We start from the raw sequence: 26,186 nt of genomic DNA, 5'->3' as shown, positions 1-26,186 counted from the left end.
TTCAGGGATGATCGGGAAGAAAGGATGGTAATTATTAAATTTATATTGTTATCTATATTAGCAGAATTATTAAAATTTTCTTTAAGATCAAACAGGAACGTCCTTTCCCATTTATTTCAAAGTACTATAATAATAATCTTTAGTATGAATAAAAGTTTCGAAGCTATTAACTGAGTTACTTCTAACAAAGAAACATAACGAAACTTATGAAACTAATTATCTTTATATTTATGAAGGGAGTGTAAGTTTCAGAAATATCTATCCCGAAAAAGCGATGAGCCTAATAAATCTAAATTAAAATGTTCGGATTTTTGTTTGTTTCGTCCAACACCTGTTTGCAACGCCAAATATTTTGTCAGAACATTTCTGTTGCAGCATCAAATATTATAAATTTATCGATATTTCGTGAATTCAATTTTCAATATTGAACAATAAATTATCACGATAAATACCATGAAAATGTCGATATTTTTAATATCCTATCGTATTTGTATCAAGCTGTGATCTTTATTATTAAATCATGACTCGGCCAATCGGCTATTAAACGATTAAGGAAAGCGATAAGTAGTTTAATTACTTGGCTTATAATGGCTGTACTCGGAAAAAGGGTAACGTCACGTTAGTGGCAAATGCCCGAGAGTTTGTAAAACGAAGAAGCTCGTTTTATAAAAATGTTAACGCGTCTGGCAATCGAATATCGTCGAACGATATCGTTAAAATTATCGTTAAATAAAGAAAGAGGATCGAAGAAAAAATGTAACGTTATATAAAGAGAGAATGGAAAGTATCGTTTTTGATAGAATGATTTAAGGCTTAAGGAGAGAAGGTATTTTCCACTGTTTTTAAAACAATATGACACTATATCCGGGCACTGCATCGATCCATACAGTTTTACACGGGTCAACATCGGCGTAGCGCGATTTTTTTTTGCAATCGCTCATTTTTTTTTTTTTTTTTGGTAACACTTTTTTTTGCCCACATTCTGTGACTTTTCAACGCCTAACGTATTTTCATTCTATCGTTCCTTTCGTATTTATGCAACGTGATATCTTCATTTCAACGAGGGATTTATAAAATTGTTTAAGTTACTCTTATATAAAGATACATAGGATAATCAATGTAAAAGGTGAAAAAATGGGTACGATTTATACAGGCCGGTTTAAGGAAGGATATACCGTGACTGTATAAACTGCTATATGCTTTTAGATCAGAGTTTGAGAGGGATGTTGCATAAAATTCGTTCGTTGTCAAGTTACTTCTTTGTTTATTATTTTACCAAGAGAATGCTCAGTTCGTGCTCTTTCCCATTAATAGTCATTAAACAACTTGATGGCCATTTGTTTATTCGATATTAATTTTGGCGAATTCTGTATTTATTCGGATATGAAACATAATTAAATAAAATAGTAATCTCCGATAATTACTGCAAATTTTACATTATTACAATTATTCCGTTACGTCAGATCTAGTACATGTTTGATAAATGCGACTGAGTATCGTTATATGATATTAAACTAAATTTCATGTATGTTATATTGCAATAGGATTTAAATTTGACACGGTGTTTAATAGCTGACTCAAACGGTGTATTGTAATTAATGGTTGATTATGCGCTTTGTGTAGAATTCTTTGGATGTATTTTATCAAACACTTTATTCCATCGTAGTTTGACTTTTTCAATGTTTCAAAAATTGGACATGAACTTTGTAATAAAAAGCAAAAATAGAGATACATTAAAACAGTATTTTTAAAATGAAAATTATCATCTGCATTTTCACGTCCTTTACACGTTTCCGCACAGATAGCTGCGTTGCATACATCGAAATTCCGGAACACGAAGATAAAAGCGGACCAAAAAATTTCCATTAAAGATTACGTTTTCATGCCTGTTAATTATACAACCATTTCACCGCGATTCCCTTCCCTTTACCATCTATCCCCCTTTTCCCTTAAAGGAGCATCAGGAGCTAATTTCAGACAGTTTCAAACCCCAAGCAAACTAGAAAATAAAACCGCGAAAAGTTACCGACAGCTTTCGCATTTCCCCTCGGAACAACCTCGGTATACCTATCCTGCACAGTTCCTCAAATAAAGTCACAGAAGGTCTTTGTCCTCGATTCAATTATCAAGTGTCGCTGACAATGCGACTCGCTACAATGTGTCCGCTTCTTCGACGAGGGAATCAATGAGCTATTCATCGGCGGATAAAAAAAAACACGCGAAATAAAAATAAACAGGACTAAAAATAAAAAGAAAGGCGAAAGAGAAGTCAAAAGTGCCAATAAAGTTTCCGCAGGAAGTTTTTCCTCGTTTGAGCAACCGAGTCATCGCGTTTTCCCGTCGACACGCAATAATCCACGGGCATATTAACCGAGTCGTAGTTAAAAAATCACGTCGTGTCTCTTTCTTTTTTCTTCATCTCGATTTAGCTCCCCCTCTTTCTAGTCTCTTCTCCCTCTCTCTCTCTCTCTCACTCTCTTTTTTTATTCGTTCTTCCTTTTCAAAGTGGTCCATCGGAGGAGGACGAGGTGTACACGGTACAGGATCTACGCATATTGCGTGATCCACCAACAGAAATTCTCAGCGATGGTGTGTGTACAGCGTGTACCATCCGGTGTAGGTGTGCTCTATGGGGATGGAACGCCTGCGCGGGGTGAAATGTACCCTATATAAGGAAGCGGCCGCGTACATAGCCGGTATTCAGATTTGGCGAACCGCGTTGCAAGGACACTGTGACAAAGTTTACGAAATGGGTCTGACCGGAAACCACTTTGTCAGCCTCTTGCTCTACATCTTGGTCGTCAACGAGATCCGTCTTCCTTTGGTGAGTTTATGATTTTTCTTCCTTTCACTCCGTGCCATTCGGTCGTTTCGTCGCAAAGTACTTACTTAAGGTACTTAGCGGGCAACTTTTCTTTTTGTACGCGTTTAGCGTCAGGTGGTAGCGAGGAAAGTTGCGAGAAATTGAGAGAAAGACCAAGTTGCTGTAAAGTTACTGGGATTTCGTTATGAACAGAACATGTAGAGTCGTTGGTAGCTTCTTTGGTATTCTTGTTCGTTAGTTCGTCCACGATGGGGCTTGTAATCGTTCGAGCGTGGTTTAATCGAACGAAGAACGTAAAGTAAGCAAATGCAAATGTGTTCAGTTAAAAAATGGCAATAAACGTAACCATGGGTTTGTTGGATTTCAAAGTGGATCTTTTATGGTTATTTATATGGCGATATTTTTATGGGTAGAAATTTTCTAATTTTTCAATTTCTTAAGGTAACGTATCCTTTCAGACTAAGAAAGGAACACCTTAATCCGATTCCATGCTGCGATTTTTATTTGTTGAGTAAAAAATTTCATTAAAGAGCTTTCATATTTCTCTTGTAAAATTTAATAAAACATATCTTCACAAGTATATCTTTTTTCTTCTATAGGATACAATGACATAGTTTGAACATTCTTGGTGCATTTTGTTACTTTATTAATGTACTAGTAATATTACGGGAATTTAAAAATTTGTAGAATTATTACGATTTAGGAAAAATCAAATTATGTAGAAATATGCTGCGAGAAGAATTTTGTAAAAGTAACATAATCGTTGAGAGCGAATAATATTTATCGAACCACAACGTTAAACGAAAATTTAAAAAATCGCAAACTATATTTCAAAATATTCAATAGAATTTAATAATTTTTCAAATATCGAACATTAGCAGAAAAGATTCGCTAAAATAACAATTTTTAGTTGTAAAATAAATTATCAATATGTACGGTAATATACATTTATTCAATTTTGTATTAAATTAATTCAGAAGTGCACATACTTTCAAGAAATTTGTTATTTTTATGCAACAAAATTTGTCTAATGTTTTTGAGTTACATCTTTTATACAAATATATGTTTTATAGAGATTAATAACAAAGAGAAAGAAACGATTATTCAAATGATTCAGAAACGTTGAAATTAACGAGCCTATGGAACACGAGAACTTCTTGATAGAGTACCAGTGCTTATTAAAAATTTTAGATCGCTTGAAATTTGATGGTTGGGTAATTAACGCTCTCAAAATGCGATCCCAATTTCGGAACAAAGGGAATATCTTGATCAAATGGATTAGCGCTCGAAATACGGAACTATGGAGATCGAATCGCATGTTCTAGTAATAATTAAATTCCGTAGTTGAAAATTGGTAATCTTATTCCGACTTGTCCGCGTGAACGATTTCCCTCTTGTCACAGCGATCGATTGAAGAATTTTTCGTCTTTAATTGAAATTATATTATATATCTAGTTGATTAGATAGTTCGCCATTTGGGAAGAAATCGCAGAAACTTGATAACAGATTCCTCATGATTATGATGGCAAGCATATACATAGTTAACGTGTCAATTGATATACTATAACATTGATACAGGCGTTAAGATGATTGATATCGACTATAATAGATTATTATTACGTCGATAGATTTTGAATCGCGATATAGTTCACTGATTCACGACTGTTCTAATTGCAGCATATAAATCTAGCAATAATTGCACTTTCAAAATCTACACGATTCCTAAATAATTCTAGTACATTCTTATAATATTAATTTAACACCTACGTAATTAAAATCATGCAACATATTTTTCTACGCAAATTGTCCAAACGTTATGGCAAAAATATTATATTGGATTGGCTACAGTAAGTGAGTATGGAAATCTTTTAATAAATCGATCGATTCTTTTGGCGATAGAATACTTGATAACCGTACGTCATAATTGGCATATAAGATTCATTGAATATTCAGAATATCATTTCCTTAAAAAGCTTCATTAATTAGTGCGTTTCTTTGCCCAAGGGTTTAATTCGCAAGTTTTTCTGTGATCCGATCTGAGTAATAAAAGGCACGTTTCAAGGGAGGTAAAACGATGGATAACATGGATAAAGTATAGAGATTCATTTTACTCGAGAAATTACAAGTAATCTTTGATGTTCGAAAAAAGATGAGTCCTAGAAATTTCTTTAATTATTCCAATTAAAAAATTAATTCATTTTAGAAATATAGAAACATATAGATGAAAACATCGAATGATTCAATTGCATAAACATTTGTTGCAATTTTTCTTATAACTGATTCGATATAAAACGTTAAGTATCATATATCATAGACATGTATCATATAAATGTGCAATTTTTTCCGCAAATATTTACATTGCCTACCTTCTTCTTATGTATGAATCTAACCCTCGTTTCCTTGTGTCAATTTGACGTGTTGTGATAAATGGGAGAAACTAATAATGGTACGTACATATCTTTATCTTATTCATGAACGATACGAACATCTTATTCTTGAACGATACCAACAGTCTCATTCTTCAATATACGGAAATTTTATTTCAAATGAAAAATGCGTAAATTAAATACTATCTATTCTCAATTATATTATCTTCTTTTGCCATTGCGTTAATTTAACATGAAAGAAGAAATCAATAATCCGTAAATATGAAATCAGTAGTTCGTTGTATCGATAAAATACAATCGGTCGGCAGATATGGAAGTAAAAATCGGCTTTAAAAATTTACTACTTTCTTCGAGATTAAATTATAACAGATCGTGCAATATGTTTTTAATTAAAATCTATGTCATCAAAAAGAAGGGACAAATATCAGCTGCATGTGTGAAAGAAAACAGATAGAAGCGTGGTACCTATCGTCCGAAAAATCGACAGTTTTTAATCATCGTCAGGATCATTGTTCGATGCCCCGGGGCGTAAATCATGACCATCGATGTTTGAATGGTATACAATAAAGATCACGTAACTGAACCGATCAATCATAAGGAATATGAATTATAGCGATTGCGCGGTATTTTTATGTCATCCTTTACCAACTATCGAGCAGTATACTTGTTGAAGAATGTACGTGTTTCCAATGAAATAATTATTTACGATAGAAAGGAAATTATATGAAGTATTTTTAAACTGTACGTTCTTCCTATCAATCTTTCTACGACGCTACATCGATACTTTGTTAATTTGAGATAATGTATAAGTTCGTGTAGTTAGAATTCGAATGAAACTTACAATTTTACATAAAATTAATTAAGATACTATACTTGGACTTTTTCTCCTCTTTGCGTAAGAAGTACAGGTTCTCAAACACGTATCTAAAACTTTAACATCGTGTTAAGTAAAAAGTTTCATAAATTTGAACAAATCACTTAAGACGAGACAACAAAGTCTCGTAGTTAAAAATTGCCATTTCCAATTTACTTTCCCACGAACAATTTTATTCATTTTCGCATAGAAATGATTTCTAATATACCCTGTGTCTAAAGTACCTATTTTTATTCACGGAGATAAGAAAAGAAGACTTTTCTAAAGGCGTGATGTAACAGGCGTATAATTTCACCGTGATTACGAGATAAAAAGAAATAGCAAAAAGCTATCGATTTCTTACACAATGGTCCATTCGAGAGCGCCATTGTTCTTTACTATAGGCAATTCCCAACTCCATTCGTCGTCAAGTTTTATTTGTCACAAAGTAGCGAAATTTTCCCAAGATCGCGACAACTTTCTCGATGCAGCAAGTTTTTTAATTTCACCGTGCAAATTTGTATAGAACGTCGATACTGTCGCTGATTCGTCTTAAAGTTCTCTAAGGCCATCGGCAAGCATCTTTATTTCTGCATCATCTTGTTTTTCTTGTCCAATTTATCCTTTACCTGTACCTTTTCTCTCAGAGTTGTTTAGTTTCTTCCATCGATTCTTTCATATTAATTGACATCAATAGTATCAAAGAGAAGATCATCCTCCAGAGAACATTATTTTTAACCTTTGTAACAGAATCTCGTTGTTACTTCAAAATTATTTACCTTCTTCTTATTATTTTCTTACTGTACGCCAAATAATTAATTTCTTAAAAATGTGCTTCTGTGGTAATGTACTATATTCATTGGGCAATTAATAGGAAAAATAGCGTAAATAGGTATCGTTCGAGGTAGTTTTACTATCGTTCTTGCTCGTTTTACGCGTCGAGCAGGGGCAATTGCCAGCAAGGAAACGCGTTATCCTTGCAGGAAATTTAATTAGTTTTCGAGAGTGGTTATTCATTGTCTCTTTTATTCACTGCGACCTGTGGATGACACGCGCCCAACTTCATTTACATTCCGAATATCCTTTGGAAATAAACCGGGACAACGCGTTTACTAGTCATTCGATCATTAGCCGAATATGGTTTTCATTATATTTTCTACTATTTCATGGTTGCGATCTCATATTTAACAACGTTCTGTTGAATCGTATGTCGTGGATTGATTTTAACGAGTAATCTTATTGGCTTCGAGACACGAACGATATTATAATTCAATGAAAAAATTACTGTATAACGAAACAATAGATCTGTTCGACATTATGGACAAAAAGTTAGTGCAACAAAGTTCTGCTTCCGAGAAAACTGAACGCGATAAAGATGTATCTTTTTCAAAGTCTATAATCGACAATTAGAATCGTATATTTATATAATAATTATATAATTATATATTTCGTCCAATTTCTTAAATTTTTTAATAGAAAGTACTAAATGCTTGTTTACTTTTCTCATAGAGATCAATTAGTTTTCTCATAAAGATGTTCGCAGTGCGAAAGATTAAGCGAAAGAGGATATTCTTTTCTTCAAATTTCTCAAAATTCTCAAACCTCCTCCTGCAAACTTTTCGTGGTATCTACCAGTAGATGTTCAGGTGGTTTAAATACGTAGTCACTACCGACCGACATTTCACGACACACAATCCAGAACATTTCGCATTCGCACGGGAAATGGTAAAGCATACGAAGTTTATCAAAGTGCAAATTCAAGTGTGATCCGCGATGAGGACCTTCTTCAAGACATCGCGCTGGCTTTTATCGACGATCAGTAATTTCCGTCTCGTGAAAGCGCGATGAGAGTCTACAAGAGAGTGGAATACACGTTTGAAAACATAGTTGATCAAAGATAATGCTGCCGGTGGCAACTAGCATAACATCCACTCGAGTATTTGAATAACAGTTTAATCGTTTAACTTAAACGCATATTTCACGGTCGGTAATGCATGCGCGTAAGAATATTTTCTATAAATTCCATTAGCAGCTTTTGTCATTAAGAATGAATAGAAACGAATAAGAATGAAATCCAATATTGTGGAAAAAAGCAGAAGTATACCGATAGATTCGGAATGTATTTTCTAAACGAGGAATATCATACGAATATCGATTGGAAGTCAATAGTGGACAAGTTAATTAAAGTTGGCGATCTGGATGAATTTTTATGCGCGCAACTGTCATCAGATGTGTCGGATAATAATTGTCTTTTCTAACATCGTTTAAGAGCCAAACAATTCGATCAAAACTAGTTCGTAGACAATTATTGTAATATTTCTTCGGTATAAAAATTTCGCAAACGAATTGCGATTTTATCGGTTAATTAATCATAGTATCGAGTCATCGACTAATAATTGTTCGCGTCTACGCTCGCATCTAAAATTATTTTCGTATCCCAAAACGATCAATCTTACTTCCAAACGGTTAGAAGTTTCCCACCAAATAATCGCAATTCCTTTTTCCCGGATCTTTAATTGAAATAACTAAGTCATAAATAATGGCAAGCGCGCTACAAGAAGAATAAAAACGATTTCAAATGACCTTTTCATTCGAATATTTGCTTCCACCCACCCGAGGGCTGCTGCCATTAATCTACATCACTTTTAGCCCGCTCAAAATCGTGTAGAACAATTTCTTCGAAATTCCATGTCACAGTGATTTCGCCGAGCTTTGCGCATATTGGAGTCGGTATTCCACGTATTGGACGATTTACGATTTCCGGTGAACGGAGATATTTTCCACGAAGCAACCCTCGCGATGTACCGGAGTGCCGAAAATGGTTCGACTGAGCAGATTCTCGTTGACCTCGACTGTCGTGTTCCGGGAATCAAACGATAACGAAAAGGTCACATCTCTTTCGCCGGATTATGTGCGAAACTGGCTCGTCGTGCTTTTCGTCCGTCGAGTTTTCGCACGAACGAGCAACCATTGAAGGTGCGGACCTGTCCTTGCTACATCGTCATCCATGATCCATCCCTTCCTTTCAGCTGAGCCTTTTTTTCCCCCTTTGCAAACGTCACTGTCGGTTTACATGCGATAAGCGGAGAAATGTGATTCGCGTGGAAACCTCGATGAAACCCTGTTGAGTGAAACATAACGAACGATATTTCCATCTGTAACCACTGCGATTTGGAACATATTTGGGAACGAAGATGGACTAGGATCGGAGCTCGTTAGCGGGGGAATTGGCAAATTGCCTTGCGGAAATAGATCTTTTGCATCGAGCGTTCTTTATTCGTTGTCTCGTTTGCAATTTGTCGATGGGGATGATTTGGAAAATTGCTTTTAGACAATTCACTTTTATGTATCTTTCTAATTTGTCGTTTACAGATGCATCGATCGCTATAATAGGTTATAGATTATCAATAATCGCTATTACTATCAGGTAGAATTATAAATTGAGCTTTAATGGAAGAGATTGGTACGTTTTAATTTCAGCAACTGTAGTGTCCGATCGAAATCTTTCGAGTTACCTCTTATGAAATTAAAGTATGAGTCTAGTCTCAGAAAATTTATGTCAGCGGGACAATTAACTTTTCTTCCGGTAATTGTCAACCAGGAAAAGTTATGAAATTATTTTTAAAAAATGACTCCCGCACAGAATCTTAAAATTCAATACCTGTAATCGTAAAAACGATGAAAAATGCTACCGTAACTGTGTGAAATTCGATTTTAATTAAATACACGCAAGCTATTAATTAACTAGAGAACAAAGATTAATTTCTGTGAGGTAAGAAATACGAATGCCAGTCTTCTGTAATATTTGCATGGGACTATCGCTATTATCAGACTATAGTTTAAAATATTTGTCGAAGCATAGAAATTTGGCTGATAGATCTTTAATTATACGTGCACATATGTTACTGTGAGGAACGTTATTCAAACGATTTTGTCGATATTTTCTCGGTTAGTTTGTGAGGTTGGTGCAAGTGACAAGAATAAATCACGATACAGAGCAATACGATTCACATCAGGTGACAACACGCGGCGTCCCTATAGTCATGATTAATATATTTTATTTACAACATTCCGTTCCTATCATTTATTATAATCTAAATGAAAAGAAGGCAAGTTATACAGAACTTATATTTTGGAAAATATTGTATAATATATAATATGGTTAATAGGTAGACAGATGATAGACAATAGATAATATGCAATAGGATAAAATAAGGATAAAATAAGATTGTGTCCGTGAACGAATGGATGTGCGTATAGATGAATAAGTAAGAATGCAAGGCGATGCAAAAGATAATTATGAATCGAGTTCTTTTTATTCCGCTAGGCTGGAAATAAACTCTGCTGCTGCTATTATTATCTAAAATTTAAGTAAAAATTCCTCTCGATTATTAAATGTTACATACTTTGGATATTTTCTATATTTTTCTACATCAATCCGTGCATTTTTACAATTCTGATTTTTCCAAAAAGAAACATCCACAATTTAGAAATTATATTTTAATTTGAAAACAAATAAAATCAAGTTACATAGGATAGAACTAAAAATCTGTAAGGATCTTTTTCTTACACTTCTACGCATTTTATATATTCATTTTTATAAATAAATCTTCTAATGTCACGGAAAATTCTCGCGTAATTTAATAAAGAATAACATGAAAGAAATAAGGAATAACATGAAAGAAATCCTCCTTCTTTACGTATCATTGACACGATCTTATTTTACCCACGTCGAGCATAATCTCATTCGCAATATTACAGCGTCGATAGACGGGTTGCAGGTTTACAGGAGTATTAAATCGATTTGCTACAGGCGTATTCTTCGAACGATTTCTTTTGCGAGATCACGTGATAAGTTGCGATACGAAATGCTCGCAAGTCGGTAAAATAGAGAGACAGTTACACACGTAAAATATATGCAATTGCACATAAAAAAGAGAAGACGCGCGCGGAGAATGCGAAATGTTTGCGCAGTTTCTTCTACCAAGGAAGGAACTATGTCTCTCGAGTGGCTGTTATCGAAAATCGTTCCGGTAAATTGGAAAACGCTTTGTCACTTGTCGCTTCAGTTGTCCAAACGATTTCCTGTTCCTCTGTCGGTAAATTCTAATCGGACAAGTTTCATATCGCGAAATCCATACCGACTCCAGAACCAATTTAAAATTTTACAAATGGATCGACCTGCGATACAACTTCCTTGGAGATTTAAAAATGCTTTATTGTTTTTTCAATTTTTCCTTTTCTTTTATTTCTGTGCTTTTTGTATTTTACGATTTCTGAGATTTTAAGGGATAGGCAATAAGGTAAAAGTAACTTTTCGTCTCTCTGCATTCTTACTTATATTTGTAATCCGCCTATTACCTAAATAATAAACAATAATAAGCTTTTTGTCTCTCGTAGTATGAAGAAGATCGATGAAAAGTCATTTAAACAAAACCGTGTAAAAATAGCTACAGGAACCCATATATTATTTATTTATTTTTGATTATTATTAATTTGATGGACTTATTTTTGTTACGACATATAAAAATAAAACAGATAAGAGAAATTCAGTTTAATTCTTCTTTTCCAAGGAAAATAAATATATCTCGATCAATGGAATTGGCTGTTTCCTTTGACAGGGATGATTTTCGCTCGGTTAATTTTGTCGGGCTTTCTCTCTGAGATCGTTCTTGATTTATGTAATGGAACGAGAAACCCGGTGACTGAAATAACTCAGGGGCAAGCCTCGAAATTACAGAAACTTTAAAAGTTTATGCTGTTGTAACGAGATTCAAAAGTAAGGAGTCATCGTTTCTGGGGTTTAGACATTCAAAGAACGCGCTTTGGAATTTCGCTCTTTGGCGAATTGACATTCTTGTCATTTCTAAATACACGAAATATTAGGGCTATATAGATGCTTGTTGACTTTGAGGAGATGAATACGAGGCTCGTGACAACCCTTCGTGACCAAGATATGGAATTTTATTTTTAATACCATTTTTAAAATATTATTTTTAAAATCTTTAATAATTCATATATCAGAGAAATATAAAAGTATAAATATTCGCGGAGAAATATCTGGATATTATAACGAATACTCAAAATTGTGTGGTCTGTCATCAACAAGAGTCGAATAATGAACACGACGCGACGTAATCTGTTGAACAGTAATGAAGCTGCTTCGTGGAATTGGACTAAATTGCAAAGACAATGGCTTAAAGCAAAATTACAAAGTACACAGTTGCGCTTAAGTTATTGTATGGTGGTTTAATTAGGTAATTCGTTGAAATATTCGTTTAACTTTTAAATGCCAGTCGAGCGTCGCTTTAGGAATGCAATTTAATCTACGCGACCAAGGGCAACGTTGTTAAACGTGTACGAAGAAAAGGGGTGAGACGAGGGTAGATTTAATGAGACACGCTCTTGATTATCGACGACAATACCTACTGCAAGCTAACGTCAACAATGATTTCCCTTTAATATTGTCAAAACGACGTGCATATGATAGACATGATACATAATTCTTAAATAAACGAGAATGTATTAGAATTTAGAATTTGCTTCTCAAGTTAAAACGTTTCTACTCTGGCACTCTAGGATTTACGTGAATCTGCTACCTCACTCTTAAGTTTGAAATTCATGTTTACCGATGGGAATTGATTTTGAAACACGGCAAATTCGATACTGTGTTTCAGCTAATCAGATAGGTACGTAAAATGTGGCATAGAGAGGAGATCAACATTTCAATAGCATTGCATAGTGTATCAGATGCATAGAATATTCGTTTGATATGCAGCGAATTCGCTGATATGCATTATGCATAACTTGTTTAAGTTTCGTAAAATATTGACGAGCTTTTTAATTATTTATATTAGTCGTGTAAAAATGCAAAGCTAATAACGTGAAATATATTTGTTATAAATGACGGGAAGAGAAACAATAGCCGTATTCAATTATTAAAATACATTTACTGTAATAAAATGATCACATCTTTGTTATTCGACGTTACGAGCCATGAAGAGATCCAAGTAGGTAATTTTGTGAATTTAGATCTGGAAAATTAATCGTAAGCTTTACTAGAAGCATGCGTTCAGTATTTTAAGGAACAACAATGATTTGTTAGCAATTTAAGACTGATAGTCTTTCATTGAAATGTAAGTCAAGTGAGAGATCGGAAAATACAATCAAGAACAATGCTGCGTGAAAGACTATTGAAAATAATCCACGGCAAACAGTAGCAAGATAATACTTGAAAGAAAATTAAGCTTTCCAAGAATTGATCGTTACTTAAAAAATAAAGGAAATTGACAGATGAATTCCATTTGAGTTACACGGTAGAAATTTTCCATTTTTACTTTTTATTTTATTTTCCTAATGCGTATTTTAATTGCAATATGTTTGTTTTTGAAATGATATCTAAATCAATGAACAGAAGTATTTGCGATAATTTTATTCTGATAAACAAATAAACGAGCAATTAAAATAAAACGAAGATAGAATAGTTCTTTCCTTTTGTTTAATCCGCGAATAACATTTCAATTTTTATTTAATAATAATTGGAATAAATCTGAATGTAAACTATTAACTTTAAATATTGATATGAGAATATACATACATATGAGAATATAATATTACTAAAAAAGATATAGTAAGAACGTTATGTAATTAATTTCAAATAGATTTTGCTATGAATTATCATCTTGTCGTCGATTTCTCATACTTTTAGTGTGATAAATACTTTTGCTTCATTGTGGGTTGGCGTATAATGAAGTTCGTGTAATATCGAGCAACTCGGCTGCACGAAATTGCTGTTTAGTTTCACGATACGCAGTTAACGTCCTCGACATTTGTCCCAACTTCATAAAATGTCTGCACCTGCCAGAAGGCATGAAGTTACGTGTGTTTATTTCACTATTTCCCTCACAATTAAATATAATTAAATATAGTACGCAAATATCATCTTTCGTTATTATATTTCTCAAGTACTTTCTCCACAAATGAATATTAGTACTACCACGACAGCAATAGAATAAATGCAACAAATTTGCAGAAAGTTGGCAGAAAGTTTGCAGAAGTAAATCACAACGAATTTAACAAGGATATTATATCGACTAAACTGACAGAAATTTATTTTATTTTAATATCCAAGGAAGATATATTATGCCAGCTTAATGTTTTGCACATTCTTTTCGTGTATTAAGCTTTAAATGCATTAAATAATAGACGTATTTACATTGTTCACGATTATGAGGTTGGATTAGTGTTACTGAGCTTCGTTAAACTAGTTTGCTCAATAGAGAACATACTCGTGCTTATCGTAGTTGACTTGGCAGGTTCTGAGGAAACCTTACTATTAATTAAATGGATCCTGATCGGATGAAATACGAACATCCAAATGAATTATCAAATAATATTTCTCTTTGTCTGAAGTTTTCCTTTAATATTTGACATTTTTATTCGTATGAAAATCTAGAATACAGAAAAAAAGTTTAGAACAAAGAAGAAGCGAAATATGTCTTCTAAGAACTACATTGGCCTCAGTATAGGGGAATGCGTTATAGCGAAGTCCACTGTATTTCATCTACTAACTACTCATTTATATCCTACTTTACATTACCTTATCTAAATATTATTCTGATAAGAAGCGATGCTTTATAATTTAACTTAAAAATAGCCTAACCACAAATTTAACTTCATTAAAAAATACCCTATTTAATTGTAGATTTAATTCTACTGAAAGATATCTGCTAATGCATCTCACCTAATTGTAAATCTAATTGAAGCTTCCTGTCAAAAAGATGGAAATGTTGAAAAAATTATAAATTGGAAAAAAGGATAAATATATTTACTAAAAAACCGCTTAAGACTCAATGCAAATATCAGATTCAATAATAAAATATTTTATTCAAAGCTAAAGCTTAATGCAAATAAAATAGCAAGAGCAATGTTTGAATCTTGTTTCTTTGATTCCGAAATTTGTTTATCGCGAAGTTCCTTGCACAGAATATTAATTTCCATTTTAAAAGTTTATTGTGGTAAATATATTTTCAATCCGAGATACTCAAATTAATATAAAATATCAATCGTCAGTTTCATCTTAAATTCTAAAATTTCTTAAATTTCTATGTAATACTACCAGTCACTCGTGTCGAATCGAATCTTTCATCCTACGACATGATTGACTGACAGGAGGAACAAAAATGCATGCGACTTACGATTAGACGCGAAGATCGTTGTTATCGATGGTGCGATGTGCGAGAAGTCATCTGAAAAGCGGTTATCAAGTAAAAACCGTCGAGTCCCATGGTGAAAGTAGAGATTGTGAGAAATCTTTAACAAAACACGAATATCATAAATTGTTATTAAAGGCAGCGTTAATTATTTGGAATATGCGAAATAATGAGAGAAGTTGATCTTTTTAGAATCGAAGTACAACATGCAAGTTACTTACATTCTTGGCTTTTGAAACACTCATTTAATTACAGATTAGACCTCTCCAGAGAACGGGAAAAGGTGGGGGTTGTAAAAAACCTTTGAGAAAACGTGAAATATTACAAATTGTTCTTAAAAACAGTATCGATTATGTTGCATATTAAAAATGATCCCGGTATAATGGCGACCTCTTTATGAGAATAATAAAAGTTACATATTTAAAAAAGTCAGGAGATGACGCTACTATAGAAAATTCGTGTGGGAAATGTACATAGCAAGACATAAGTTGGAAGTTTATGGTCCTTTTTTCCTAATCTGTAAACTGAGCTCAATTTAAAATGTAAGTTATTTCAATTTCTTGTGGATATAACGAAATCTAATGTATCTGGTTTAAGTTCAGACATTTGTTAAGCAAATTTACTTTGTTGAACTGTTTAGAATTTCGTGTGAAAGTATGAATTAAAACAACAAAATGACTGCTTTAATTTATTTGGGATAGACAAATAATTTAATATACTCGAAATAACAAATTAATTTCTATAATCTTTTATAATTTCATCTTAGTATTCTTAATAAGCTATAGATTATCCATTATTCAGCTATGACATATCAATTATACGTTATAAGGTTATGTATCATGGAATGAATAATTGTATTAATAACTAAATATTACCAGTAATTCGGAGAGCAATATGAACACGAGAAGACTGCTTCCGCCAAATTAAACGTTAATTATCACAGCCTCTACATTTTGATTTCCTGTTTTTTTCATGTCGATCTCTCTATTAACCAATAATCTGTACGAAAGGAAACAAATGTACAATACCAAAACCAATTATATCAAAACGAAACAATATACGAGTAGAAAATCTGTCTCAAAAGTAAATAATACGAGCTATCGATAACTATGATAGTCAAATGTACAATCGAAGAATAAAAAACAAAAAATAACTTGAAAGGATATTTAATTTTGTTACAATAATGTTCAATAAATTAATGAATGAATGCGTATTAATAAAACAAACCTAATAGTAGCATATAAACGTAGAAGAATAGCATTGGAAATGTATTACACAGTTAATGATCTCAAGTGTCGATCGATACATCTTGATGCCACGATTTTCGACAATCGAATGCCCGCACTGTGGTTTCGTCTAACATTCGTATTAGGGTGGGGATGTTTAGCTTCGCGGGAAGTCGAACGTATTCGAACCGACGAATTCTTGGAAGATGCTAGAACATATCATATAGCATACAAATTAGTAAATTCTTTAGATACAATGCGTGAGAATATATTCTGACTCACGAAAATATTTAAAAACTTACCATAAAAAACTGTACATACATATTATGATATATATACATTATATATATTATCATATTACATAGGTATGTAAAACTTTTCGGAATTTTAGCTAATCATTCATTTTTAATTTTCCACAAAATATCATTTATGTGATCAATCTTTCGTAAATAACAGAACAGCATCGTGCATAATGAAATCTACGTTCAAATGATATGTTCTTTAATTAGTAACAAACCAAATTAATTTTTGATGACACGACAAACCTGTTTAATTACGACGCATCTGTCCACTATTTCACACATCACGCGCGCGCCGATTAATTAATTTCCTCGTTTCGGCTATGAATTAGAATTGAAAAATTCTCGCTGATTCTTTGGTTTTTTCCTTCTGTAGCGTCCCATCAAATATTAAATGTCAGACTATGACACTTGCCAAGTTCACGAACGTGTGTCAACTGTTTAATTTATTTCTTCGTTAATTAATTACATCGAGAATATTCATCTCGAAAGTTTTATGCTATTCCAACGAAATGTAATTTCTACAATTTTCGTCTCGCTTGTGCGACGTTATTTTATCGCAATAAATTCAAGTTCAAGTTTTCGTGTTTCCATCTTATTCCAATATTCCGTCTCATATTAATTTGCTTGCGTATTTGAATAGTGGTCCTTAGAACTATATAATTAAATTTAGTCTGTGTGGGTGTAGTTCGTATGAGTGTAGAATAGAAATTGTATTCACGTTCAAGCTATGACGATTGGAAGGTAAAAACGAAATAATTTCAGAGTAGGAGGAGGAGCGACGCAAATGTTCTTTATGATGTTATAATAATTTATGATATCTTTATTTTGTTGGAGTAAAACATTCTGCTTTCTTCTCAAACAATATTTATCTCCTTTTGCACGCTTGAAAAAGGAACATATAAAAGCAGCATTTTCTCTTCTAAGGACTGAACTTTCTCTTGTTGGAAGCATCGCTTATTCATATTTTTTCCGTTAAAAAATCCAAGTTTTCCTCTCATCGAATAAACGGTCGCAAACTTTTCTAGCTGCACTGCATAAAATACGAGGTTTACTCGGGCAATCTTTATGCATATTATGGATATCCGTTATCCAGTTAGAAATTATTTAGTTTGCCAAGATAGATCGTTCATGCGATACCAAGCGTAAAATAAGCTTTCAGTAACACGTTATGCATATTATTATGCGGTTTTATACTGGACTGATTTTTCCAATTTTGTATGTGCGATTAAACTAATCCTCCCGAGTAATATATCAGAACTTGTTTACGACAATTGCTTTATTTCTTAGAGACTGATACGCGCAAGTTTATTTCGTATTCTGTACCTCGTTGCAATTGTCGAAATGGTTGCCTGCTTCTAGTCGAGCCACTGGCCAGAGTTCAAAACTGACTCTCGAATCGAATGGACTGATTAATTCTTTGACTTTATGAAAGCTATTCGATCGATAAATTCCAAAAACGATAGCACGGTCTATGGAATATCTGAAACACCAGCCTTTGGTGGAAATAAATTGAATACACGATTTATTCAAGGATGATTAGTCACAGTTGTGCAACTAATCAATTCATTATTTAAAATTTAGATACAGAAATATTATTCGATACGCTATAAAATCAAGAATTATTTTCACCTGTATAATGATCTTAGAATTTAATTTTTACTTTCTTTTGATGATTAAGAAGGTATACGATATTCCTAACAATTTACAATATCTGTAAAATCGATACATATTAGCGTCGATATTGAAGCTACAACTACTTATAACCGATATAAACGAAGGGCAGGTAATAATGGAATAATCGTGAACGGGATTTTCTTATTATACTTCACGTAGTAGTATCAATCTTGCCTGTTATAAGGTTCCTTATCGAGAAAATTGATTTTGAAGAATTATCGACGATACATAAGCGCACGATATAAATCTTTAATGCTGAAAGATAAAATAGCTTTTTAAGTTTCCAATTAAAACAGTTATTTCCTCGTTCGAGACGGGTGCAAGTATAAAAATGTTGGAGAACAACGAACATATTCTTACCAAGACACAATAGATAGAACAAATTATTGCTCTAGTGTTGTTTGGTAAGCATAGTTTAATTAAACTATCGTTTCGACACTTTAACATTTATATCAAAATTGATTTCTATCGCGAGAAGACATTGAATTTTCGCTTCCACTTAATTTCCATTGGAAAGGTATTTTAAAAGTTATCTTCCCAACAAATCCATCGAGCTCAACGAACGCTGTTTTAAATTTACAGGTGACATGCCAGGATGAAGATAACACACAATGCATGCCAAAAGCAGCCTTCCTGGCTCTGTTGCGTCATCCGGAAGTCAGCTCGAATTTAGCCGCCTATTCTAGAGCAGCGAGAATAACTCAGGATGCAAAAAGTCGTAACGACATGGCGCATCTGAGAGCTTTAACCGAGGAGGCTGACGACACGGAGATCTGCGTACCTGGTCGCGTTTATTTGCAACTATTGAAGGATCCGGTCATGCGTGGCGATCTTAGTATTATTCTCAATGGAAGAACACAGAAGTTACCGGATCTCCTAGGACGTTTGCTCGACGATAGCGACGAGATGGATGCGAGGGAGTTCCTGCCTGAATCTCAGAAAAGAAGCCTCGCAACGTTGGCCAAAAACGATGATCTACCGATTAGTATCCAGGATCGTATTGCCGAAAATGAAGATGACGAAGAAAAGAGGGCTGCAATTTCCAGGTACAATCGTATTTAGTACGTATGTATTTAGCATTAGTTTGGTGCATATGCAACATCTTTTCATCTTTTCAACTTCGTGGTAAATTTTGTTCTGTCCTTTGTCTTAATATCTGCTATTCCAGCCAGACCATTTCTTAATGCATATGCAAACGAAGAGACTACAACAACTTGGTGTTGTTACATTTCAAGAATGTTTAAATCCTAGAGCTGATAGTAATTCTTGTGAATCTGAAAAAAAATAAAACTAGTTAATCGTTGAGAAAGTACTTTGAAAAATACAACAGAAATTAGAAAATCAGAATAAGGATAAATAATCCCCTAGAAGTTTTGATCAATTGTTTAGCGTTTGTTATTCGAAAAATAATGAACGAATGAACCAAAAGTCAGGAATTTCACAATGTACAAAATCAGAGTTAATCTTCACTAAACATTTCCCAAACAGCGAGCAACCAGGACAAAACGACGCAGGAATCTCCCGTGATTATCTCCTCTCTGGCGGTCGTTCAGATTTGCAAGCCTTCGCACGAGACTTCCAGATGGAAAAACGAAATGTCGGTGCATTAGCTCGGGATTTCGCGTTGCCACCTGGTAGACGTAATATCGCGTCTCTGGTTCGTGACTACGACCAGAGCAAGAGCAACAATCGGGAATCTACTTTGCCTTACAATGGAAAAAGGAACGTCGCTTCCTTGGCGAGAACGTTCACTCTACCTCAAAACGGGAAAAGGAACGTGGCATCCGTAGCCAGAGACTACGGACTCCCTTATGGGAAAAGATACGTCGGTTCCTTGGCCAGAACAGGCGATTTTCCCACTAGAAACCAGAGAAGCGTCGCTTCTTTGGCGAAAAATTCCGCTTGGCCAGTTTCATTGAAGAGAGGAATTTTCTTGCCCGGAAGCGTGATCCTGAGAGCTCTTTCCCGCCATGGTAGATCGATGGTGGACGAAACGAATGCGAGAAACGACCTGTTAGATCTTCAGGAGCTGAGTAACCTGGAACAAAGTCAGAGAAACGATTACGAGACTGCGGAGGAAAAGTTGAACGATTCCTTGACGAAAATCGATTCCAACATTAGGCGACCCAAGAGACAGATTGGCTTCTCCGACGAGTATCCTCTACCTGTTATGCAAAATACGAACGGTTTTGATTACGAAGAGATGGTGGAGGCGCTCAGTGGACAGTACCCGAACGCAGAAAAGAGATTCATGGGTGAGTATAATGTATTTGCTTCTTTGTGGAATAAGTTGGAAGTTTAGGGAGTGAAAATTGTAATTCGATTCGAGTGTCCAGGAAACTCTTTGTGGAAAGATGAGATTGTTGATTCTTCGAGTGAAATTTATTATTTTCTTTTTCTTTGAAAGAAAAATGTAGATTATCTGTATTAATATGTCAAGTAATTTAACAATTACCTTAAACAGAGAAAATGATTCGCGTCAACTGGTAATTTCGAAAAATAGCTGAACAAAGTGTTAAGAGTAGTTTCTCGAACACCAAATAGCAATCACCAATCACCAAATAGCAATTTTCTATCTTTTTTCCATTAAATAGTCCATCCCATCCTTACGACAGACTAGATTAATTAACTTTTCAACCGAATAACAGCAATACGACACGCTATGTCCCTCGTAAGCATCCTTGTGCTCTCAGAGCCCGATAAAAGTAGACCTCGACCCGTTCGAGCGAGTGTATTTCATGTCGTCGGGAATGGACATGTCAACCACGTAGTTGAACGTGAAAGTCAGAGATCGAGCGTAAATCGAGCGCTATCTGTGAATGTCAGAAACAGGTTCTGCACCGGAGATGCAGCCAGAGGTAGACCAGTTCGGCTACCCGGAAACGTTTCAAGCGAGTAAAAGACACATCGGGGCCCTGGCACGTCTTGGTTGGCTTCCATCTTTGAGGGTCGCGCGATTTTCGCGCTCACTTCGGTATCCGAATGGCAGGTCAGACCATTAGGTTCTCACCTGCTCCGTCGTTCTAGGGCAATTCCGGAAGAGATGGACCTCGTTGTTAAAGAAACATCTCAAACTTACGTATTTTAAAAGATTTACTTCCCCGTATAGCGAATAATTTTTTCTAAACTTCATGTATCTTCGTGTAACTACACGATATATTTATACGTAGATGGAGAAAATTTGCAGCTGTACAAAATTTCAGCTTGTGATCCGATTCCTCCCTCGCTAATACAGCGTAAATGGATTGGTTTAACGATAGTTATATTATCTTACCAAATCGATTTCCTAAGTTGGCTCTGAAATCATCATCGCAAATCAAATAAACGTAGTTAAAGATTCTTTTACAAGCACGGTGTAAGCAGCTCCTCTAATAATAGATTCGTACCAATTCCATAATTCTCAGTTTTATCAGATAACGAAATATTGAGCTTTGACAAAGTTTTGTAGAGATACGATGAATGAAAATCTGCAGACGCGTCCCATTATACAACAAAGCGGAGCTGATGGGTAGTTTAACAGATAGTTTGAGAAATACCTGGTTCGTCTCTCCCGATGGTCCATCGTATTTTTTGAATTACTCTATATCTCTCCTATGTCTCTTTGTGTCGTTGTCTTTCTCCGTCTTTCTCTTTGTACTGTCCTCCATTCTCCCCTCGTCATGCTGTCGCGAACGTCTACGGCCGAATAAAAGTGTAGAAAGAATGGAACGAAAGAACGATCGTCGGGAAACAAGTCGTCGAGTCATCGGGAATATTCGAGTATTTCGCAGTGGGAGATTCTGCGGATCGTAGAAAACGCGATGACCATATTACGCCAAACGTTCGCCAATATACCATCCTCCGCTTCTACTTCTTCTACTTCCACGTGGACCGTTCACGGTAGTTAAGTAGCAACTGCAATGTAGGTGTCTCGATGTGGTGCACTTATCGATGTTATGGAATTGTGTACTCGATGCTACGACCAATTTACAGCGCTGATGTGGTAGATGTTTTAGATTGGCTGGGATATAACAACATTATTACTCTAGTGCGAACAGTCGATAGTCAATAGGTAGTTCTTTGATCATAGTTTTAGAGCTGCCCTTTGTTAAATTATCGTTGCTATATCTATACAGTATACAGGGTCATCTATCTGAACGAGCGTTTCTAACTTCGATTCGTATTAACCTATAATTGGTGATTTATAATCGATACATTAATTTCACAGGAAAATGGAAAGGATGGATATTATAAAAGCAGAACATACCTTTTTACGTGACTTCGACGAGAATATATTTGATTTACAATGTGTATTTATTTTAGCGCTTTCTCGTTTTCTAAAATCGTAAAGTGTAAGTAACGTTCTGATCTTGTCGATGTTCCTTTTGGTCGAAGAAGAAACGAGTATAGGTACTACAATAGATTACCCTATTCTTTGTTCTTTATTCTGTAGGCAGACAATGTTTTATTACGAATAGAAAATTTATGTTTCTCTTTTTTTTATTTTTTTGTTTCGAAGAGTGTGTTAAGGTTATTTCATACGGATGCGTATTTGAGATTTTACTAAAATTTCGAAGTTCTATCGCTAAAACATTGCTCTGTCTTTGCTGTTAAGTAGTTACGTGTTGAATATTAGATATGTGTTTTGCTGCCAAATTTCTTCGCTCATCGAAATTTCGTTTCTATCAACGAACAACTTGAGTGTTTTGTAAGCTTATATCTGTAGAATTTTTTATGCAGAGACTAATTAATAGATGGCACAAGCTGTTATGCAAACATAACAAAGACCTACCATTGTGTTCGTTTTTTCCTTAGATATGGCAGTTACACGAGACGCAGTCGATAAAATGATACGTTTGGACAGGAAGTAATGCCTCATGCGAAACTAAATCAAAAGTGTAAAATGAACTTTCTTGAAAATTTGTTGCGTACATATTACTATTGTTATAGCATTTAGACAATAGACGCGATAGACATCGCATAAGTAGTATCTCTCGATAATACTTATTTGCCACTTTTGATTTATTTTTACGCAAGGAATCACCTCCTACTCGCTTGTACCATTTTTGTGACCGTAGTCTGTATTTAGTGATATCAATGTTTAAGCGCTGTGTAGCGTAATAACGATGACTCTATGTAGACTATATGTGCTATATAGACTAGTAACTTGCAGTGTAACTAGAGAAAACACAATTTCGCGATTTAACACGAATTTTGATTCATGTATTTTAGGGAGAATTCCGCAGATGGGCCCCCGTCCGACTACTCCGCCAACTCGTCGACAAGGTCGCTAAGACCTAACTTCAAATCAAGGAAACACTCCGTTCAAGCCTTGCATGGGGATTGTCGACACGGCTTCAAAAGGTTTCTCATCTTACCGACTACGGATAATTATTTCCATGAAAAACTTCCTTACTCGTTGCGATCCAAATCGTCATAAACAGTCTCTTTTTTATTTATATATCACAGGATAAATATCGATGAATTAGTCATTTTGTTCATACTTTTGCTCGTACATCTCTGGAATTGAATAACGATTATAAATACGTAAATACTTTGAGAAACGAGATTTATTTTCGAAGAAGTTTCGATATTTATCTGTAATTGGTACGAGATTATTTGCTGGTAATCTTTTTCTTAATTTCAAGTTATCTGGCACTGGTAAATGTCTTTTCGAATCATCGCGTTTAGCAAGTGAAACTATATGGGGCGCGTTATTGCTTGTTTTTGACGAACTACTGAATGAAGATCATTTCTAAAGATTCAGGGAAATAAGTAGATTTAATTCTCAACTGGTATCGAATCGTAAATGAATTTGCATTAAGTTATTTAATTTTTATGTTCGAGTTTAATTTTTATTCCATGTTACTTTTCATGTAAGAGGTAAAATATAAGATAGTCTAAAATTAAAGAATCTAGCGGAATCTGTTACAATTACTTACGATCCAAATATATCGGTTGAGATTAAACGACGGAAGCTCAAATCTGCGGAAACTTGCACAACTATTATATGCGAAGGATGACTGGTACTGTATTTATTATCACGGTATGCTACATTTAAAAGCTTTTTCGTGCTTCAAACGGTTATCAATGTTTAACTAGCTCGAAGTATTGACTAACTATTACAGTATTGTTAATTTTCACTAGCAACCGAAGATTTTATAAAGTGAATTATTTACGCTTCCTATCGACGTATAGTCTGACACGTACTGTTTGATATATATATACATGTAACGACTTTATATACTGTATTTAATTTAGTGCTTACTAACTTAATACTCTAAGCGTACGTTTAAGGGAAAATAGCAGTCAATACGAGATAAAATTCAGAGCGACGTTCAATTCTTTACGAAACGTTGCAAATAGATTAGCAAACACCAATTATTGTGGTAATTTATATCACATTCGATCATGTAGCTTTATTAGTTTAGTATTTTATAGTCTACAAAGGAATTATGTTTACACAGAACGAATGGCCCCTTATTGTACGGCAGCACAAATAATTGTCATTTGCAGAAATATAGAAAATTGTACATTGCTCGAATAATATTTACCTAATCTCAAGTCTCTACTCTCGTACTAATTTCTCATGCTGTTTACGTTAGATTAAACATATCACGTGTACCTTTTAATGTCTCCTGCGACTTCTATTAACGTTAAGAAACTTTCTCAGAAATATTTTTCTCCAAAATCAATGTAATTAGACGATAACCAGCGACAATAACGTTATATTAAGAATAATAATCCTAATGTCTGATCTGATTCGCTAAGCTACCTTACTTATCGTTAGATACATCTGTTTTGCAACGTAAAATATGTCTTAAATGCAAATGTATTAATAATATTTAGGACTTCTTTCAAATTATTTACTAAATTGCTCACAATTCTATCTGAAACTTTTCACATACTGTTTTCTTTTTTAACGAGCGGTTTTAGCAACAACATTAGCTTTTATTGTTTACGTTCAATGCATTTACTTTGAAAATACAGATGTATTCGTATGGTAGTAAGTAAAACGAACAATCAGATAGAATTATTCGATGGTCTGAGGCATTTCCGTATCCGAAAGGATTTCATCGTTCGATTGAGAGATGTTCACCGAGCAAGTTGGAGATTCTTTTCGAATTTTTCATTCGATATTTCTACAGCCACGGTTCACGATCGCAAATAGAAGAAAACATGCAGGAAGCCGTGACGCGATCTTCGACGTATAACAGTAGTCAGTGTAAATCTTATAGCGCTGAGGGCTTGCAGGCTCGATAGTAATAACGCAAAATTCAGCTTTCTTTTTGTTCATGATACATGTTTCTGTACTTATCGATAGATCATTGTGTAATACGTGTATGTTAAATATAAAAGCGCGGTCTCTGGAAGAATTGTGGTAATTACAAGTCGATCGATATCAACGATTTATCACTAATGCGGATAGCGTGTATCGTTGTTCGATCGCCTTCGATTTTATCAGAATGTATCAATGTGTTTGTCTAGACAATAACGAGTAAACGAGATGACAATAAAACGATAATAATAAACGATGAAATAAAGATCTTGTTTGTCGTATCATCAATTGGTATCTCTTCCTTTCTTCACGGTACCTTCCTATTTATTTATTTTAATTATAGCAGATCGTGTTCTCTTTATTTTAAATGTAAAGTTGATTCGTATATTTATAACAGAATCATGTTTCGTATTTATGAGAATGCTATTTTACAGCTTTTCCTTTCCTTTA

General features: G+C 34.3%; 1 protein-coding gene and 1 long non-coding RNA gene across 4 annotated transcripts; one reads left to right on the top strand and one right to left on the bottom strand.

Moving 5' to 3' along the window:
• The first annotated feature begins 2,701 nt into the window (after window positions 1-2,701).
• LOC126923767 (neuropeptide-like 1) lies at window positions 2,702-26,024 on the top strand. 3 transcript variants are annotated; one of them, XM_050737545.1, is made up of 5 exons: window positions 2,702-2,824; window positions 19,061-19,524; window positions 19,967-20,733; window positions 21,311-21,467; window positions 23,690-26,024. In XM_050737545.1, exons 1-5 carry the CDS (start codon window positions 2,750-2,752, stop codon window positions 23,895-23,897), a joined length of 1,671 nt encoding a protein of 556 aa, XP_050593502.1. In that variant the 5' UTR covers window positions 2,702-2,749; the 3' UTR covers window positions 23,898-26,024. The 3 variants fall into 3 exon arrangements, with proteins under 3 accessions (XP_050593502.1, XP_050593501.1, XP_050593503.1); XM_050737544.1 differs by having other exon boundaries at window positions 21,305-21,467; XM_050737546.1 differs by lacking the exon at window positions 21,311-21,467 and having other exon boundaries at window positions 23,690-23,849.
• Window positions 15,268-19,052, bottom strand: LOC126923768 (uncharacterized). The gene is made up of 5 exons (XR_007713310.1): window positions 16,805-19,052; window positions 16,504-16,711; window positions 16,152-16,275; window positions 15,498-15,577; window positions 15,268-15,376 (listed from the first exon to the last, which is right to left on the bottom strand). It is a non-coding gene; the product is annotated as an uncharacterized LOC126923768 (long non-coding RNA).
• Window positions 26,025-26,186: the final 162 nt, after the last annotated feature.

This window comes from Bombus affinis, chromosome 13 (genome assembly GCF_024516045.1).
Source record: "Bombus affinis isolate iyBomAffi1 chromosome 13, iyBomAffi1.2, whole genome shotgun sequence".
NCBI lineage: Eukaryota > Metazoa > Arthropoda > Insecta > Hymenoptera > Apidae > Bombus > Bombus affinis.
The sequence above is the reverse complement of the archived record's forward strand: the minus strand, read 5'-3'. Positions and strand labels throughout refer to the sequence as shown.